The sequence below is a fragment of the Puma concolor genome, chromosome A2 (genome assembly GCF_028749965.1).
Source record: "Puma concolor isolate L17-30 chromosome A2, mPumCon1.1.hap2, whole genome shotgun sequence".
NCBI classification, from domain to species: Eukaryota; Metazoa; Chordata; class Mammalia; order Carnivora; family Felidae; genus Puma; species Puma concolor.
The window spans coordinates 55,756,727-55,777,587 of NC_141668.1; the positions used below are offsets into that span (position 1 = coordinate 55,756,727).

General features: G+C 40.6%; 1 protein-coding gene across 2 annotated transcripts in view; it reads right to left on the bottom strand.

Moving 5' to 3' along the window:
- Positions 1-20,861, bottom strand: part of DNAH11 (dynein axonemal heavy chain 11) — a 352,527-nt gene that overhangs the window by 10,229 nt on the left and 321,437 nt on the right. For both annotated transcript variants that reach the window (XM_086694494.1, XM_086694493.1), the window contains 4 exons: positions 20,547-20,774; positions 14,982-15,173; positions 11,989-12,108; positions 2,160-2,402 (listed from right to left, as the gene is read on the bottom strand). In XM_086694494.1, coding sequence (XP_086550620.1) covers positions 2,160-2,402; positions 11,989-12,108; positions 14,982-15,173; positions 20,547-20,774 — 783 coding nt within the window. The remainder of the gene's footprint in view (positions 1-2,159; positions 2,403-11,988; positions 12,109-14,981; positions 15,174-20,546; positions 20,775-20,861) is intronic.

The following is a 20,861-nucleotide window of genomic DNA, read 5'->3' on the forward strand; positions in this document are numbered from 1 at the left end:
AAAATTTGGGGAAGCAGTTTAGATCAACGTTTTCAACAACGAGGAAGCCTCTGTCTTCTTTACTTATTGCCCTGAAGAAATAAAAAACTTATACATTAAAGACGCAAAGATGCATACAGTAGTTCAATGTGCATGTTTAGTCTATCCGGTCTCACGGAGCTACGGAAAACCAACAAATACCTAAAGTAGACAAGAGAGTGAAGATAGTGCTGTCTGTCTTCAGCCCCAGGCCACTTTCCCTCTCCCACTGATTTCTGGGATTACTGCCTACAGTTCTGACAGCATTAACAGCAAGTTGCTTTAGTGCCCAGCAGGTAATTTTTCAGGTCCTGCAGTCTTATTCCTCTACAATAGCTGCACAAAGTACAAAACAGTGTAGTAGACAAGTTAGGTAAAGGGGTGGCTTTTGGAATCAGCTGGAGTTTGATTTCCTTCATTGGCCCTTTCTAGCTGTCTAGCAAATCACCTAAACTTAATTCTGTAACAGAGATCCTGATACTACTCAGAGCTATTGAGAATTAAATGGTTTCTTCCTAAAGCACTTTCTTAAGTGCTTAGCATATAGTAAGCACTCAATAAATTCGTTGCTACAATCTGTTTGCCTATTTGGGGTGTTGAGGTATCTCAAGAGGTTTGCTTTGTAGTTTCTGGTTTAACGGTCAGCTTCTTTGTTGGAAAGAATGAAGCCCAAAAAACAAAATGAAGACCTCATCTACCTCTCTGCTTGTATTAACACTATAGCTTTTGCCAAATGGGTGATTTTTTTCTTTTTCATCTTCTTAAGAAAAAAAAAGGTGTAACATTCAGATAAGGGAGATGTTAGTATATGGGATAAAACACCACACAACAAATCCTAAAGCCTCTAAATGACAACCAGTGCCTCAACAAATGGCCATATTTCAAGAAATAATACAGAAAATTCCTGAGACCTCATGATAAGGAAATCTGAGAATGTGTTCCAACAACCTATCCTTGTCCCTCAAATCCTGATTAATAATTGTGAGAGGGGAATATGGGCTAATTTATGTGGGGAAAAATAAACTGGTAAGGTTTTAAGTTAACGAGAAGTAAGATTTTAATCTAAATGTAAAAAATGGTAGCATTTGATGTCTATTTCTCATCCCCATCATTCTAGGCAATAGATACCTTCAAAAGAATAACGCTAAAAGCAAAACAAACCAACAACAACAACAAAAAAACCAATGCCAGTCTCCCAAGATAATCTAATAAAGACATCATAAAATGACAGAGCCAAAAACACACAGTAAAAAAGCAGGTCACAGATTTGGAGAAGAGGTTTGCCATACATCTATCTGACAAAGGATACACGTTGAGAACAGTCCTTACAAATCTGTAAGAAAAACATTGACAACAATTTTTAAAAAATGGGCAAGCAAGTGGAACAGGTACTTCACATGAGATTCTATCCACATGGCTATAACCCCATGAAAAGATATTCAGCATCACCCCTTGACTAAGGAATGCAAAGTTAAAACCATGATGAAATACTACCTTTCACAAAACCTCAAGGAAAGAGAACAGGGGACACTTGCACACTGCTGGTGGGAGTGTAAGTGGTACAAGCACTTTTGAAAACTGCTTGGGAATATCGACTGAAACTACATGTTACACCCGGTGATCCAGCAATTCCACTTCTCAGCAGAGAGGGTAAGAAGTATGAGTGGACGCCTCTGGGAGTTGCCAGTGCTGGGTGACAAGAGATTACAAGAATGTTCATGGCTGGGATATTCGTAATAGTGAAAAGCTAGAAAGAACCCAAACATCCATCTACTATAGGACGAAGAAAAAATGGCATATTCATACAATAGAATATGAAACAAAAATGAATCAGTAGCCCATGCAACAACATGGGTGAATCTCACAAACATAACACAGAATGAAAGGAGCCAGACCTAAATAAGTACACAGTGCATGAATGCATGTATTTGAAGTTCAAACACAGGCAAAGCTAACCTATGGTGACAGAGGTAAGATGAGTAGTTACCTTTAGATGGGAGAGGGAGGGATATACTGACCTTGAGTGTTGGAAATGTTATGTATTTTGATCTAGGTGGTGGTGAGATAGTTGTATAGAAAGGGAGAAATTCATTGAGTTGTACACGCAAGATTAGTTCCACAAAAAAAGAAAGACCCTCTACCTTTTCTTCCGTGGACTGCCCCAGCTCCTCACTGATGAGTGCATTCCTGGGCTGCATCTCCAGCAAAGTTCTGAAGAGAGTGTTCGACATCACCGTCAGGAATTCTATTTCAGCATTTGGGTGGAGGCCATACAGTGCTGGGCTTTCTGGAGGAAGCCTCTCCTCTATGTACTGGTGGTAGCCTGAATAATCTAGATTAGGTGGGGCTACAAATCCTGGGGCCAGCGTCAGTTCATCTTCCACCTTCGACCACAAAGGAACAAAGTCAGTTATTCCAAGTCTAATTGGGCATGAATCTTCGCATCCTAAAATATTTTGAGAATGCTCTAAACAAGAAGGTCCTGGTGCGATGCTGGATAGGTAGCGGGCTCTCTAAAACGTTTCACAACCCTTTTGTAATTTGATCATTTGGCCCTGTGTTTGGCACCAGGCTGACCTCTGGGGAGGAGTCCAAGGAACACACATGAATCCCTGCCCCGAGAAGCCTTAGTCCACAGTTTGCCCAGGGCAACATGGTACCTGAACACAGCTGAACCATCTGCTGTGTACTAGTCACCCCATCAAATGCTTCAAGTCACTGATTATCCCACACATCTGCAAACATTTTGTAGAGAGAAATGGAGATTAGGAGTAACTTCCCCAGGCAAGATGTTTGATTTAAATCTTAATTCTGAACGCATCTTAGTATGGCTCTATAGGTTTTACTTTCCTAATGTACGCACTTGCCATAATACTCTTCAAGTTATTTTTTACACGATACAGAGTTCTATGTACTCATACTGAATAAACAGGAGTGTGTATATGTAAGTAACAATTTAGAGGGCACTATCTACAAAGAGTCAGCTCAGTGACACTTCCTCATGCCTTTGAGCCACTCAGGGTAGAGTCCACACTGCTCGCCTCCAGATCCACAGACCCGGGACCGGTGTTGGCACATACTGACGCTCAGTACACAGGTGCCTAATGAATGAACGGCGGGAGCGAGGAGGCATTTATCATACCCATGTACGTCATTAAGGCTGCGGTAGAGGAAGACATTCCACATAGAGGAAGGATCTAAGGAAAGGCAATGTAAAGAGCAATACCAAACCTAAGTTATGTGAATACAGTTCTTCAAAAGGTGACAAAAGAATTTACGGACATGATTCTCTTCCCAGCCAGGAACAGAGTCAGTCAAGTACTTAGAATGGACTACCTCACTCAGCATAATCTCAGATTTTTTCCTGATGTTTTTAGTCGCCAGGGACCCTAACAAACCTGTTTTGATTTTCCTAATCTCTCTTGCTATTAATTCTGGCTCCACGTGCTTAAATGTACAGAGGGGTGTGACTTTTAACACTCACCTAATGGAGCTATTTTAGGCTTAGATTTTCTAAGTCGTTTTCTGAAATCGGGGTTTTTCTCTCCAATTTTGTATGTTGTGCCATCTGGTCCCCTCACTCTCACCCAGAGGCAAAGTGAATATTCACGAATGTTTATTCAGTACTAAGTACTCATCACCTAGTATACCACAACAAGCCTTGGAAATATAAAAGGTTCATATAACCTAGTTCTTAAGGGACTCAGTCTGATGGGGGACAAAAGAAGTGATTTTCTTCACAAGCATGTCACCTGTGAATAATGGCAGTTTGTTCCTGCTCAGACCTGCAAGTCCAGGTTTCCTAGAGAGCCTGCGGCCTCAGAGACAATGCTCAGTGGCTGGCTGTGAATTCCAAAGGCTTTTTAAATATTTGAGTCAGCATTTCTCTTTTGCACTAGGAAGATTTCCAAGTTAATCTAGTCTTTTATTTTGTGACAAACAGAAATCTTGACCAATGCGTATGAGAAGGAGCAACTCGGACCATCTTCCCCACCAGCATCTATTAGCTTGGTTTGTTTCACTCATTGATCTGCATTTTCTATCATTTCACATTTATATATCAGAATAATCAATTGCCATCTCACTGATTCAGGGTGACCAAAACAGAACTGTGAGGGACAGTTCAACTCACGTTTTTATTCTACAAGATAAATTAGTCAAAATAAAAATATGGGCACAAAATACCAATAATGAAACCAAAAGCTAGAATACATACAAACCAAACTTTATTCTCTAAAAACAAGGACCTGGTCTTCCCCGATGGTGCTCACTAGACTGTTGAAATTTTAAGAGCCACAGTTAAATTGCCTTTCAATTAAAAACAGAGTTTTAAGCAAAGACACAAACCCAAAAGTGGAACCACTTAAAAACGTTAAAATGCCATGGGGACTGCAAATTTGTTTCAGCGCATATTCCTACAGTGCTGGTGGGAATGCAAATGGCTGTACTTTCTGGAGAGACAGGCAGTCTTTACAAACAGGCCCAAAGTGCCTTTTATATGTTCGTTAATGAGCAAAACAAAAGAGCCACAAAGGAAAGGTAAGGGCTTGAGGTTTACAGCCAGCCAGATGTGGTTCAGTTCCCATCCCTGAAAGGTTTGGTTGCTGGTGGCCTTTCAAAATGACAGTTTATCTGAGTTTCAATCTTGTCAGTGCAGTGATGTTCCTCATAGCAGCCTACTGATAGTGGCTGTGGGAATTTACACATGTGCAAACAGCTAGGCATGCCGTAAGTAGACTTTTACGTTAGTTTGAGTCTTTTCTGCGTCCTAGGAACATCCAGGTACATTTTGATTTTCCGGAAGGAAAAAGACAACCTGAAGAAAGTTCCACTCTAAATTCCTACCACGAAGTCAAAGTTTGAAAAGTGAGTTTTAGGGGCGCCTGGGTGGCGCAGTCGGTTGAGCGTCCGACTTCAGCCAGGTCACGATCTCACGGTCTGGGAGTTCGGGCCCCGCGTCAGGCTCTGGGCTGATGGCTCAGAGCATGGAGCCTGTTTCTGATTCTGTGTCTCCCTCTCTCTCTGCCCCTCCCCCGTTCATGCTCTGTCTCTCTCTGTCCCAAAAATAAATAAACATTGAAAAAAAAAAATTAAAAAAAAAAAAAAAGAAAAAAAGAAAAGTGAGTTTTAGTTGATACAGGTACATATGTGTTCTCTTTCTCCTTTAAGAACACTGTAAAGATTTCAGTGTGTTCAAGGACTCCTGGTTCTGAATCCCTTCCCACTCAAGGCCTTCATGAAAAGCTCCTGCTTGTGGACGGGGTCAGAACCGTACAGCTCTCTGCCTACTGACCACTATCTTGCCTTTGGGACAGGGCTTTTGAGAAGGTTACTGTTACTCCTCAAAGAATCAATAGTTCTAAAGAGACATTTCTCCAAAGAAGATAAACAAACTGCCAGTCAGCACATGAAAAGATGCTCCACATTATTAGCATTCAGGGAAATGCCAATCAAAACCACAATGCAATACCATTTCACACTTACCGAGATGGCTTAAAAAAATGGGAACAAGGGTGTTGGCAAGGCTATGGAGAGAGTACAACACTGATACATTGCTGGCAGGGATATAAAATGGTACAACCACTTTGGAAAACTAGTGTGGCAGTTCCTTCAAATGTTAAACAGAGTTACCATATGATCCAACAATTTCACTCCTAGGTATATACTCAAGGGAAATGGAAACACATGCCCACACAGATACTTGTTTATAAATGTTCATTTGCATTGTTATCCATGATGGCCAAAAAGTGGAAACGACCCAAATGTCCGTCAACTGAAGAATGGATAAAGAAAATGTATCCATACGATGGACTGCTATTTGGCCATAAAAAGGAAGCACTGACATGTTACCTATAGCACGGGTGAACCTTGAAAACGTTAAGTGAAAGCGAACACAGAAGGGTACATATCCTACCACTCTATTTATAGAAAATGTCCAGAATAGGCAAATCTAAAGAGACAAAAAGATTAGTTGTTGCCTGGGGTTGGGGAGTTGGGGAGAGGATGTTGAGTGACTCCTAACGGGTATGGGGTTTCTTTGGGGGGATGAGGTGTTCTACAACAGACTGTGGTAAGAGCTGCACAAAAAACTGTGGATTGTCCAACTGAGATTGGGAAGTTTCAATTTATCTCAATAAAGCTATTTAAAAAAAAAATGGGATCATACTCAAGGAGAACAAGCCTCCACTTAATGAAAAAAAAAATCAAGGATTTGAAGTCCTTGTTGGAGAAATCGGTGGCAGGCGCAGTTATTAGACATTGGGAAAGCCAGAATCCTGCCTCTCTGTTGACTCTGTATGACTGTTGTCCTTCTTACATTTTGCTTTCTGATATTCTGGCATTTATTTTTTTTTATTACTTTTTAAGTTTATTCATTTTGAGACAGAGAGAGAGAGAGAGAGAGAGAGAGAGAGAGAGAGAGAGAGAACAAGCAGGGGAGGGGCAGAGAGAGAGAATCTGAAGCAGGCTCCATGGGGTCAGAACAGAGCCTGACTCTGGGCTCCTTGTCACAAATGATAAGGTCATGACCTGAGCCAAAACCAAGAGTCAGACACTTAACTGACTCTGCCACACAGGCGCCCCTGGTATTCTGGTATTTAATAAGACTCACCTCCTCTGCCGTCTCTCAAAGTATATGACAAGAAGTTCCCAGTTTATTGTGAGTCTAAACGAGTGTATTTTCCCTAAATGCCATGGCCTCAAAGTGCTGTGAGGAATTTTCAGAAATCACTCAAAGTTAAATTATATTATCATGATGTCTTTAGAGCTGACAGGTTCATTAGTGATTTTGTGGACAGTACCTTCATTTTACAAGTGAATAAACTGAGGCACACAGAGGTCCTGCACAAAGCTGGACAGCAAGTTAGTGGCAGAACCAGAAGCTAGAGCTCTGGTCTCCTGGATTGTCAGGTTTTGTTTGCGACACGACCCTGTGGCACCCTCCATGCACAGTGCGGACACGAGTCAGTGTTTTGTTGACCTATGCCCCAGATACCACAAACAGATCTGCTCTCGCAATGATGTAGCACACTGCAGACAAAGTCTGTGCTCCGGGGAGTCTGATTGTGAGTTCAAATCCTGGTTTAGCTACTTACCAACTGTGCGGCCTCTGTGAATCTGGCTTTCTTTTTTGATTACATGGGATATCAATACCCATTTTGCACAATAATGGTGAGGAGAAGAAATAATACTCATGAATTGTGTAGTACTGACCTCTGGCACAGAGCAGGTTTTTAATAAATGGTTTTCATTGTTATAATCATAGATGATAGTCAAGTATGAAATACATATCATGAAACTTTATACTTATAGATAAAATACCTTCCATTTTTAGCATGTTGCTCTAACCTTGTACTAATGTTCAAACCTGACAATGGTTGTTTTGTAGATGAGGAAACTGAGGCTCAGGAGATGTGTCTAAAAGCAAATACAGGGGGAATCGAATGTGAACCCTAGTATTGTTTATTTCAGAGCTCAGCCTCCTAATTGTTACCCTATATTACCAGACCAGTTTTTTTTTTTAATGTTTACCTTTGAGAGAGAAAGAGTGAGAGACAGTGAGAGAGACAGAGACAGAAAGATAGAGTGTGTGTGTGTGTGCACGCACAGAGTTGGGGCAGAGAGAGAGAGGCAGACACAGAATCTGAAACAGGCTCCAGGCTCTGAGCTGTCAGCACAGAGCCTGACACAGGGCTCAAAGTCATGAACTGTGAGAACATGACCTGAGCCACCCAGGCGCCCCACCCAGTGTTCAATCCAACAAGTGCCCTCTCCTCAATGCCCATCACTCATTTTCCCCTCTCCCCTGCCCCCCATCACGCTCGGTTTGTTCTCTGTATTTAAGAGTCTCTTATGGTTTGCCTCCTTTCCTCCCTCTGTAACTATTTTTCCCCTTTCCCTTCCCCCCGGTCTTCTGTTAAGTTTCTCAAGATCCACATACAAGTGAAAACATGTCTGTTTTTCTCTTATTTCACTTAGCATAATACCCTCCAGCTTTTGGGTGACCTGATACCTTATTTTCTTTTTTTTTTCTTTTTTTTTTTAATGTTTATTTATTTTTGAGACAGAGAGAGACAGAGCATGAATGGGGGAGGGGCAGAGAGAGAGGGAGACACAGAATCGGAAGCAGGCTCCAGGCTCCGAGCCATCAGCCCAGAGCCTGATGCGGGGCTCGAACTCACGAACCGTGAGATCGTGACCTGAGCCGAAGTCGGACGCTCAACCGACTGAGCCCCCCAGGTGCCCCGATACCTTATTTTCCAAAAGTAACTTACTGTCTCACCTGTTTAGCATTGCCAAATATACACCTTACGTGGAAGAATAATTAATAATAATTCCCTAACTCTGGCCAGAGACCCCCTAAGGCACACTGCTGTCAGGGAACCCTCTCCCAGTGCAACCTCACTTACCCAGCAAGAAACTCACTCAGCCTCCTAAAGGGCAATACCACTGAAAACATTCCGAGGGAAACTTTAAATCCCACACCATTAATGGGTTGCTCTCTTGATCATGTATCAGTGCAACCAGAGATACTAATTTCTAAATAAGTTAACCCACATGAGAAGTAGTGAAAAGACTTCCTGCAAATGCACAAGTGTTAGATCAAGTTCCTACTATAAAAAGCAAGAGCAGGAAACGTGCAAGCGAACAGAATAACTGGGGTTTTGCAGCATCTAACACCAAGTCAGTAAGTGCTTTTAACTTCCTTTGTTGAGTTGAGAAGGCAGCACTGTCTGGGGCGGAGGCAAGACAGCAAATGATGCATTTCTTTCTTTTTAAATTATCTATTTATTTTTAAAGGGTTATTTACATATTTAAGTAATCACACCCAACATGGCACTGGAACTCAAAGAGATCAAGAGTCACGTGCTCCACCCACTGAGCTTGCCAGGTGCCCTCCCTGCAAAAGAAGCATTTTGATCCTGGAAATGTCAGCAGATCTGCATGGAAGGGTGGATACGAGAATTTCTAAAGGGTTCACACACACTCCAGTGCCGTTCCTGAGGTTCTATCGTCTCTTATGTATTGTACAACTCTGTGAATGGGAGCTCAGCCTTGTGAAGGTTAATGGACTGCCTAGTTTGGCAACAGTAATTGGCTCCCTATCCTCAGGCCAGAGCCTGAGAGGGAACATCAGCAGGAGCTTCTCACTCTGCCCCTTGACCTCCACCATCATTTGGAGAAACCAACCTCTGTAAAGGTCGCATGCCCAACACTGTTTATCTTTCCCATCTCCATGGAAACCTACTCCCAGACCTCTTCTGAGGAGTGACTTCCAATTGTATTAAATTGAAAGTGTCTTTTTTGACCTATGAAATCCTGCTCATTAGAACTAAGGAAAGACCAGGAGACTCTCCACAAAAAAAACAAATAATGGTCATACGGCAGCAAAGTTTTTTTTGTTTTTGTTTTTTGTTTTTTTTTTGCATTGTTCCCAAATTGTTTAACATTAAAAGTAGCCAAAAAAAAAAAAAAAAATCTGTCCCCAATTTTCTATATTAGACTACATACAATATAACCTATTTTCTTATATGTGATTATATTACTTCTCAAAATAGACTCAAGGAAGGGTATCAAAATTATGTAATGCTTTTAGGAGATGAAGTTCAGAGAAATTATGAACAGGAGGTTGCTCAAACCATTAAAAAATATGGCACTACTTTCTATTATATGTTTACAGTCCTTGGCATATTTTATTTTATTTAAATTCCAGTTAACATACCATGTAATATTAGTTTCAGGTATGCAATATAGTGACTCAACCCTTCCATACATCACCCAGTGCTCATCACAAGTGCGTTTCTTAATCCCCATCACTGATTTTAGTCATCCCCCCACCCACCTCCCTTCTGATAACCATCGGTTTATTCTCTATGGCTACGAGTCTGTTTCTTGGTTTGCCTCTTTTTTTTTCTGTTTGCTCATTTGTTTCTTAAATTCCATATGGAATCATATGGTATTGGTTTTTCTCTGACTTATTTCACTTAGCCTAGTACTCTCTAAATGTCTCCACATTGTTGGCACATGGCAAGATTTCATTCTTTTTTATGGGTAATATTGCACTGTATGTATGTGTGTGTGTGTGTGTGTGTGTGTGTGTGTGTGTGTATACCACATCTTTATCCATTCATCTGTCAATGAACACTTGAGCTGTTTCCATAATTTGGCTATTGTAGATAATACTGCTATAAACAACAGGATGCATTTATTCCTCTGAATTAGTATTTTTGTATTTTGGGGGTAAGTATCTAGTAGTAAGATTGCTGGATCATAGGGTAGTTCTATTTTTAACTTTTTGAGGAGCCTCCATACTGTTTTCCAGAGTGGCTGTACCAGTTTGCATTCCCACTAACAGTGTAAGAGGGTTCCCCTTTTTCCACATGCTTGACGACACCTCGTTTCTTATGTTATTAACTTAAGTCATTTGACAGTGTGAGGTGATACCTCATTGTCATTTTCATTTGTGTTTCCCTGGTGATCAGTGATGTTGAGCACCTTTTCATTTATCTGTTGGGCATCTGTATGTCTTCTTTGGGAAAGTGTCTGTTCATGTCTTCTGCCCTTTTTGTTTTAATGTTTATTTACTTACTTTTGAGAGAGAGAGAGAGAGAGAGAGAGAGAGAGAGAGCGCGCGCACAAGCCCAGGAGGACACAGAGAGAGAGGGAGACACAGAATCCAAAGCAGGCTCCAGGCTCCGAGCTGTCAACAAAGAGCCTGATGTGGGGCTCGAAATCACAAACTGGGAGATCGTGACCTGAGCTGAAGTTGGACGCTTAACTGACTGAGCCACCCAGGCACCCTTCTTCTGACCATTTTTTAATTGGATTATTCATTTTTTGAGTGTTAAGTTGTATAAGTTCTTTATATAATTTGGCTACTAACCCTTTATCAGGTATGTCATTTGCAAATATCTTCTCCCATTCTGTAGGTTGCCTTTTAGTTCTGTTGATTGTTTCCTTCACTGTGCAGAAGCTTTTTATTTTGATGATGTCCCAACAGTTTATTTTTGTTTTTGTTTCCCTTGCCTCAGGAGACCCATCTAGAAAGAAATTCCATGGCCAATGTCAAAGAAGTTACATTGGCACTATGTTAAACACAGGTGGTGTCTTGTTCAAGCAAAAACAAAGATGGCATGGTACAGGGTGCCTTGCATTTCTAAGAAATAAGGCAATGGCCATGAACATGGAGGCCTTGGTGAGAGCATGAAAAAAAAGTGTGGCCACCACGTGCAGTTATTTCAATATGGAAAACAGGGACTGAGCACGTTTTCCAGGAATGCAGCCTGGACGCAAACTGAGTGCCCATTTGATCTGTCCAGATATTGGGTTGGTAAAATGAGAAATAGGAAAAGGAGTGTGGTCTCTTTTAACTTCCAGTACAGTGGGTACTCTACCCTTCCTCACAGACAGAAAAACTGAGTTCTCACATCACATTTTTCCTGAGGATGTACATAGTTAAGAGTTAGTGATCAAAATTTAGAATACTCCATGGCTTCTGTGACGGGGAGAAAACTATAAATTTCACTTATATTAGAACCCCAAATTGAAATCAGTACACCTATCTTCTGGCTGGAGCTCTTGCCCATGGGAATGGGTTGTCCTGGGGCAAGCCACGCTTCAGTGTCTCCCTATAAAATAGGCTAACAGTGTCAGTTCTGCATACCGTCCAGGGTTATTCCAAAGATCCGGACAGTCGGTGAATGTGCCCTTCACCTGGGCACAGCACAGCAGACGCGCACAGACATCACCCAGGAGGTCTTGGTGAAACAGATTCTGATTCCATAGCTCTGGGATGGAGCCCAAGACTCTGCACAATTTCTAACACATTTCTAAACTCCTTGATGGTAGGCCAGAATATACTCACAAAAGGCCATGACGCCTCAGTAATATTTAAGTATTTATATAGTGACATTAGTTTAAAAAATCTTATTAGAATTTTCTTCTCTGTAAAATCAATTGAAAGTGCCTTACCAGAGATGGAGTAATGAATTTGTCCAAATACACCCGACACAGTCTGCGATCCCAATCATCTGTGATGTGTCCCCCATACATGATCTCACCAAAGAGATAACGGAGATCTTCCCACGGGACCTGGGAGGGAGATCACACAAGTGTTCATTTCCAGGCCGATGCAACGGTCTCAGAGTGGTCAACTAGCAGCACATGCCTCTCTACAAGTCCCTCTAACACAGTGTTCCCTCAAATCCCCATCAACAGGAACATTTAAAAGAGGTTCAGAAATTGTTTAGGTTTCTCCATAGAATTTGAGAGAATTCTTTTCAGTGTGTTTTAATACATTCAGTGAAAAGTCACTAATACTGAACTTTTTTTTAAAAGGAAGTGTGATTTAAAGCTTATTTATTTTGAGACCGAGAACGCGCTTATGCATGTCCTCCTGCGAGCGGACGAGGGGCAGAGAGAGAGAGGGAAAGAAAGAATCCCACGTAGGTTCCACACTGTCAGTTCGCAGCCCAGTGTGGGGCTCGAACCCATGAACCGTGAGATCATGACCTGAGCCCAAGTCAGATGCTTAACCAACTGAGCCACCCAAGCACCCCAACAATGAACTTTTGATGCAGATTTTAAAGCAATTGCTCCTAGAACACGTCATGTAGGTAAACTTTAAACATTCAATATCTCATCTAAAAATTAAGAAAAGGTATAACTTTGCAGGGCCTTTCAGGTATGACATGTTTTTATGATCTGATTTAGAGCACATTTTATGATCTCATCTAGGCAAAGAAAGAAAATGCTACACAATCTGAATTTGGGGTGCATTTACACCTATATTACCTTACAAAAATCCAGGCAGACCAATCCCCTTGCTACAGACTGATGTGAGGGCTGGGTTTATGGCATGACTGGCCTACATGATTGTTCTGAGGGTTGGAACTAATGATTGTACCATGTGGTATTCAAGAAATAACGGTATCTCTTTATTTGGCTTCATGGGATTTGAAGCCTCTCTCTGCCCCCCTTTAGCTTCCTCTGGGTTTGCAAAACATGCCAGTCTGTGATGAAGCCTTTCTAGACAGGAACCTTTATACCCTCAAGGGCAGTAGATTGCCTCCCAACAGTTCAAGTAAAAACTTAATTATAGCCTTCATTTGTTGCATGATGTGACAGAACAAGTAAAATTGCTTCAACTATTCCAATGTACTTGCTACAAGTTTATTTGAATTTGAATAAATGGACCTCAAATATGTCTTTCTTTTAAGCCGGTCTGATGTGAGTGAGCAATGAGAGAGGTGAGTGGACTGTACCATGCTCCCTTCGGGCACCTTCCATCCTGTCCTTCTGAAATGGACGGGAAACGAAGACCTCTCCATTTCATTTCTCTGAGTACGTTGAAGTAATACCCATTAGGCATTCTACCATCTGATATGTATCTCCCTCAAGATTTTAATCAGCCAGGGAACTATTCTTTTTTACATACGCATTCCTGAAAAGGGCAATTTGTACCACCTAACTCCGTGTACATAATAACTTAACTCCCAAATCCTGGTAACTTGCTTCACCATGTGTGGTAAATGACTTGGGTCTAGACATCTGAGAGAGCAAAGGGTGTCAAAATCCGAAAGCTGTGTTGATTCAGGAACACCACTGGGGGCAGTGGCAGACAGGACCCACTTGGCTCCCTGGGGTTGCCACCTCTCAGGATGTGAGAGCTGGAGAGAGACAGGAATCTGTTCCTCTCCTTCTCCCCTTCATTTCGAACTCTCCTGTGAACAGGATTCAGCTGAAATGGGATAATACTCTTTGTCTCAGCCTCAGTATGGACTTGTATGAAAGTTTTAAGTGGTCCATTTCACTTTCTAGCCAGAACTATTGTAGTAGCCAACCTTACATGTGACATTTTAAAGAAAACGTGGTAAGATCAACACAGAATATTACTTATTAGGAAAGTCAAATATGCTCAAATTTTATACATTTAAAAAATGATAGATATGGAATGCTGATCATCACATACCATATTAAAACCATATATTGTGGTTACAACCTGCTCAAAATATGTTGTTTGGGAGAGCAACCCACATGATATACTAAGTGTACCTATTTTGATAGCAGTCAAATCACCTCTAAAGCTTGAGAAAACTGAGTTGATAACAAAAATTGTAACAACGGCTACCAGAAGAACATAAAGCAAACCTTAAGACCCAGAAATATGGAGGAGTTCTAGAAACTTATAGAACAGTGTTGTTGTCCAGAGCACAACACCCGGTTGTTTTTGACAAATAGATCTCAATTTGAACAGATTGAACTTAATAGAAAAAGTTTCTTTTGTGAAGACTAAGCCAGAAAATCCTTACAAATGGTTCTTCCATTTGGAAATCCAGTCACTGGGTTTACAAGAGTTTGCACAAATGTTCTTGATGAGGCATTCCCATCCCCACCTGTAAAACACATTTTAGCTAAGAAATAAAATCATTCATCTACCTTTAACTTCCAATCAAGGGGAACATTACTGAGAAAGTCACAACAAGGTGGCATCCTTAATACATAATAATGACATATGCAGGAAATGCACCATTATTTATACATGTGACGCGCTGTAAATTGCTTCCATCATAAGAACTAATTGTAGTGATTATTAATGCAGTGTTATGAACTGTCAGAATTGCTGTATGTAATTACATTTGTGCAAATGCTTCATTACCTGCCTAATGAATCTGGCATATATGCACATGTAAACCACTGTTTTTGTTAACATAATGAAGGACATTTTTTTTTATGCACTAAGCTGCTGATGTAGAACTGGTTTGACCTATCTTATGAAGTTCGAGCATCCACTGCTGGAAAACCTTTGATCTGGTTTCTTTTCACACTTGGCAGAAGATGCATATATAGTGTCAGCTATTTCAATAATAGCTTCAGAAGAGAAATTACGGTCCATTTGATAGTGGCCAAAGACTGACAGATTCAGTACACTCTTTGGAAGAGGTTATCTGACCACTGGCACTTACGTTAGGGTTTGCCTCTAAGTAGTTGTAGAGGACGCCTGCACAGACGGTGAGGTCTCCAGGATTGAAAGGATAGCTGCGGCTCCAGCCCTGGGGGCCAAACCTTAGTCTCCCAGCGACACAAGCGTGGAAGTAGCACAGAGAAAAGAGGATGCTTTTAAACTCCTGCTCCTTGGAGCACGCTTCAAGTGTATCCTGGGAGAGAAGAAAAATCGTTGATTCTCCCTCTGTATGGTTTCCAAGGGCAAGGGTGTGAGTTTTCGATAATCTTGCACAAAACTTGGCAGGAGATCTCGGACAGGGGTAACATGCAGTTTTAAGCATGGCTGCCCATCCTATGAGGGGGTAATAGGAGACTGACCATTTGGCGTTTGCCCGTCTGTTAATTTGAGGCAAATGCTTTCACTTTGCTTCAGTTATTTTACTGAACGCTTCTAAATTCACTAGAAAATGAGACCATTCATTTTGAGCAGTGATAATACTGCTTGATATCATTTTCCCCTGCAAAATTCTCCTTGAAAAATCTAGATGGCCAAAGGACACCATCTTAGTTTCATCAGCGTAGCAGGATACTACTTAACCTCAGCCCTGCATTTCCCGGGGCTTCATAGTAATACAGATTACCTGGGCACATGGCCACCCATCAAAAAACGATTTCCATCCTCTCTTGAAACCAGATGTGCCATATGACCAAGTTCTTGCCAACAGAATTTGAGCAGAAGTGATGTGTACAATTTTCATGCCATTTACTTAAAAGGAAATCGCTCGCCCTGGTTGTCACTCTTTTCCTTTTTTGTGGGCTAGAAATGATGACGACTAGCCAACCATGGAAGCCATGAGTGAGTTATGGTAGAGGCACCTACCAGCCCGGGTGTGTGCCTGACCTCATGAAAGAGAGCTGCCAACTATACGGGAGAGAGGTTACCTCATTTGGATCACTGTAATTTTGTACTGTACCTGAACTAATATAATCACCCTGACAAATGGTTTCCTTCCAATGAACTTAAAAGTAGAATTCATTGCTGGGTTGAGAGGATGGCATATGGAACATTGGAAAACACACACCCTGTAGGCTAGATCTGTAACTTGTGGTGTTTTGTTTTTGTTTTTTTGTTTTTGTTTTTGTTTTTTTTTTTTTAATCACAAAGGGAAAATTAAATCCTGGCATGCTGACATGGTTACGGCTCCCACAGCCATGAAATTAAAAGGTGTACAACAGGCATCCGCTCTTTGGCTTAAAGGGAGTAGTACTTTATTCTCACATTTGACGGTTCTGTGAGGCCAACAAGGATTACTTCAATTGATGTTGGGCAGCAGAGGAAGATCAGGCCAGAGATTCATCTTCTTGCTTTGTCCTTTAAAATGGTCAAATTACAGCCAGTCCACATTTGGATCTGACAACTGGGCCATCTACCAAGTATATGTAGCACCTTCAGGGTGGGAGTTCAGAGGTGGTCTCTCAGGCAACTCCTAGTGTAAGTCTAAACCAAGACAAGATTTGTCCTCTTGTTCCAAGACTAGAAGAAGCTTTTTAGTTTCTTTCCGACTATCATCAGAATTCTGGGTTACTACCAGATATAGTTCTAGAACTGGCGAGGCCACCCACAGTGCACACCCAACTAAATCATTAGGACATTCTAAAGTACTGAGCCATTTCTAGGTAATTTATGGGGCTTGAAAACATATGATCATTAAACATAACATTTCCACAATTAAACACGAAATAAAAGACAAACTTGTGAGAGAAAAAAATAGAAACCACAAAACTGGAATTAATCTTGAAGAATATAAACATATATTAGTTTTGTTTAGGTATTTTTAAATGTTTATTTTTGAGACAGAGAGAGAGAGAGAGAGAGAGAGCGCGAATGTGAATGGGAGTGGGGGAGGGGCAGAGAATACCAAACAGGCTCTGCACTGACAGCACAGAGCCTAAAGTGGGACTCCAACTCACCAACTACAAGATCATGACCTGAGATGAAGTCGGACACTTAACCGACTGAGCCACCCAGGCGCCCCTCAAAATATACTGGTTTTAAATGTAAAAAACTTCTAGGAGATGAAACAGAAGCATCAAACTTTTACTTAGGAATTATGATCTAACAAGCCTAACCCCTCCCTAAATTACATATAGTCCAGAGGAAATGAAGATCCTATAATAATCAAGTACATTTATTCCATCTATATTTCATATAATTGATTTAGTTTTATCCTCAGCACTAAAGAGTTACAACTTAATGCTCATGATGCTCTGATAATACAAATGCCACTGGAAGAAAATATGAAGCAAGCTTTTCTAACTAGGAAAAAGTATGACTCTACCTAACACTCTACATTTCAGGTCAATCATATTTTTATAAACCAAATGATGAGCAAATTAATATCAGAAAATATGCAAATAGCACTGTGAATACAGAACAGGCATCCACACACACATAACAGGGTTGTATGCACACAGATGCCAATTTTACATGCAAAGCTACCAATTATTTGTTTCTGCTGTAAATCTTACAGAAAAAGAAATCTATACTCTGACTTTAAAAATGTAGTTATTGGGGCGCCTGGGTGGCTCAGTCGGTTAAGTGTCCGACTTTGGCTCAGGTCATGATCTTGTGGTTCACGAGTTCGAGCCCCGCATCGGGCTCTGTGCTGACAGCTCGGAGCCTGGAGCCTGCTTCCGATTCTGTGTCTCCCTCTCTCTGACCCTCCCCCCATTCATGCTCTCTCTCTGTCTCAAAAAAAAAAATAAACGTTAAAGAAATTTTAAAAAAATGTAGTTATTATCTGGGTATGAAAAGAGTCTAAACAGTATTCCCTTAGCACATCTTCAAAAGGCAGGTGATACTGAGCTGAGATACATAGGGAAGCAGCATCCCACAAGAAATAGTTTTTTACATCTTGGTCACTTAACGATTGCCTTTACAAAGATATTCTGGAATGCTCCGAAAAGGACTAATTTTTTTTAAAGTTTTATTTATTTATTTTGAGAGAGAGAGCATGTGCAGAGGAGGGGCAGAGAGAGGAGAGGGAGAGGGAGAGGATCCCAAGCAGGCTCTGTGCTGTCAGCATGATCATGACCTGGGCTGAAATCAAGAGCTAGACGCTTGACCAACTGAGCCACCCACGCACCCCAATAAAGGACTAATATTAAACTTTGTTCCTTATGAACACACATATCAAAGTTCAGAGGTAAATTCTGATTTGGGGGTAAGATTAAAAATACACATTTAATTTGATTTGAATATTAAAACATGTAAAAACATAAAAACACCCAAACAAAACAGTTCATTTGTCTGGATCCCTTGGGTGCTTTTTCATCCGAGAAAGACACCCAGACAACATGGGTGACTGGGACTTATTTCCCTAACCTGGATGAGTACCCAAGGTCCATGTCACAGGCTTCAGCTACCTAAGACCATGGCAGCAACACAGAACACCCACGATGATACAAGTAGCCTTGGGAAAGTGGCAAATCTGTGATACAGATCACTAGTTGCCTGTCCTAAAAGGTCTCACTGCCAACTTTGAGCTGGGCACATGGCTGTCCAAGGTAAATGGACTTCTCCCAGCCTCTCTTGAGCTAGGGAACACAATGTGACTCAATATGACCAGTGAGGTGAAAGGAGAAATACTGTGTATTAACTCATAGGAAGCATCCTTAAAAGAAAGCAAACACATATCCATGGTCATCTTCTTTGTTCTGGCTTTTACCCTACTGTCAGGAACATCGACGTGGGGACTGCCACCTGGGACTCTGGCAAGCCCATTCTAGAAACAGTGCACTGTAAAACAACCAGACTGATAACTTTGTGTGACACACTTAACTCTGAATGACCTACCTCCAGAATCCTCATGTGACAGAAATACTTTAACCTTTTTTAAACCACTGTTGTTTGGTACTGCTTTCATAGGTAGCCAACCATAATTCTAACTGATTAAAGGGCACTGGGAACCTATTCACAGATGACCAGGGAGTACAGGTGAATACCCTTGAATTGCATCATGTGAGTAAAACCACATTTTGTTTTCTAACATGACAGGTCAGCATTCATAAAAGACTATTCTAAAATTTTTAGATTTGCTTTAGAGTTTTTGTTGGTTTGGTTTCGGCTATAGCAGGTTTGATAGGAAGTTCATTAAATGAATAACTTTGATTATCTTTGTTTTTGCCACTTATGATCAAATTTAGTCTTAATATTTCGGAGGGTCCTTTCTACTAGATAAATATTTCCTCTTGAAGTATGTAAGAGTCTTTCCAGTAAATGTAAACTTCAGTTAATCTAAGTGGCCTTCCAAGTAATAGTCAAAAGAACCAATACTTTAATGAATAAATGAGAACAGGAGAAAGGATTCTCCTATGATTATATGCAACAAATTTTTAAATGTGTATGTCCCTGGGAAGAGTATCCCTAGTTGTATTAGATTGTCAGAGAGGTCCTTACTAAAACAAAAAAACAAAAAAACAAAAAAAGGTGGGCTGAAGCTTATTTGTTCATAAAATGCTCACTTTTCACAAATACAGACAACTGTTCTAGGGGGCTGGATAAATACTATATAAATATATCCAAAAAATCCTCTTTTGTACTAGCTTTGTCAAAGAGCTTGAGAATGTCCTAAGTGTTCAGAAACTATAAATTGATAGATAAAAAAAAAAAATACATGCCTGCCAGAGTCCACCAAAAAATATACTGAATATATATAATAGTTTCAACAAGATTTTTTAAGTACCTTCTGTTTACACAGTCTACTGTGTTTACATAGGCTATACATTAATTATTTAATTAGGTAATTAACTGTATTCTTCAAAAGTATAATCTAAGGTGGCCCAGAAGATACTGATGAAAAAGTGAAGCATACTTCATACAGAATCATAATATTTCTAACAGGAAGCTTAATATTTACCACCAAATCTTATGTATTTTCTCTTTGGAATTCATTCTACTTCTCCGAATAAGAATACTGTTTCCCAAGGGTGGGAAATCAGAGGGAATGGGAACTCAGAGACACAACCACAAAGGAAACTTGCTTCAAAGACTTGAGTAGATAGATGCGATAATTTGGACAAGGAGAATAATGATGATCAAAGTATATTTATTAATTTATTTTAGGTGGAAATAAAGATATAAGTAAGAAGGCAACATGGATATAATCTGAAAAGATGGTTTAAGTTTACTCACATCAAAACCAGATCTAAAGCATTAAATATTATACTGAAATTCTTCCTAAGTAATTACTGTTGTCACTCTCAAGAACATTAACAGGAGTAACGATGGCTCTTCCTCTTCCTGTGCTAGGAGATACCAGCCTACCATGTTTGTCTTCAATAAGTAGGTTCCTCAGAAAGGGATGTAATTTACTCTCCTTAAACATGTGGCTTGTAGTTTTAGGGCAAAACACAGATTTTTTTTAGTCACTGGAATAGGCAGTGACAGGTGATCCTTTCAAGAGATTAAAACACACTCTGAGATTTCACTTCATCTCTCTGCACAAGACACCTGAGTAGATAACGGCCCCATGGCTTTGTGAGAAGACCCTGACCACTGTCAGACCAGGCTTCTGCTTTCTTACCTGATCAAAGTTGTAGAGGGCGGCATGCAAATTGGCCAGCATCCCTGTGGGGGGTTCATTGGTAATTTTAATGGAATTTTCCAGGAGTCCTTGAGGGATGATGTGTTCACTTGGTGTAGGTGCAGATTTGGCACTCATGAAAACTCTGTAATCTCTGTGGCTTCCTTGGCTGAATCGTTCAAGGAGTTTCTCCAGGGTTCCTAGCCACTTGGCTACCAAATGGACATTCTGAAAAACAGTATGGCTCATAACTCCTGTGAAACTAAAGGATATTACTTAAATTATGGGATCACAACATATTCCTATATATAAATG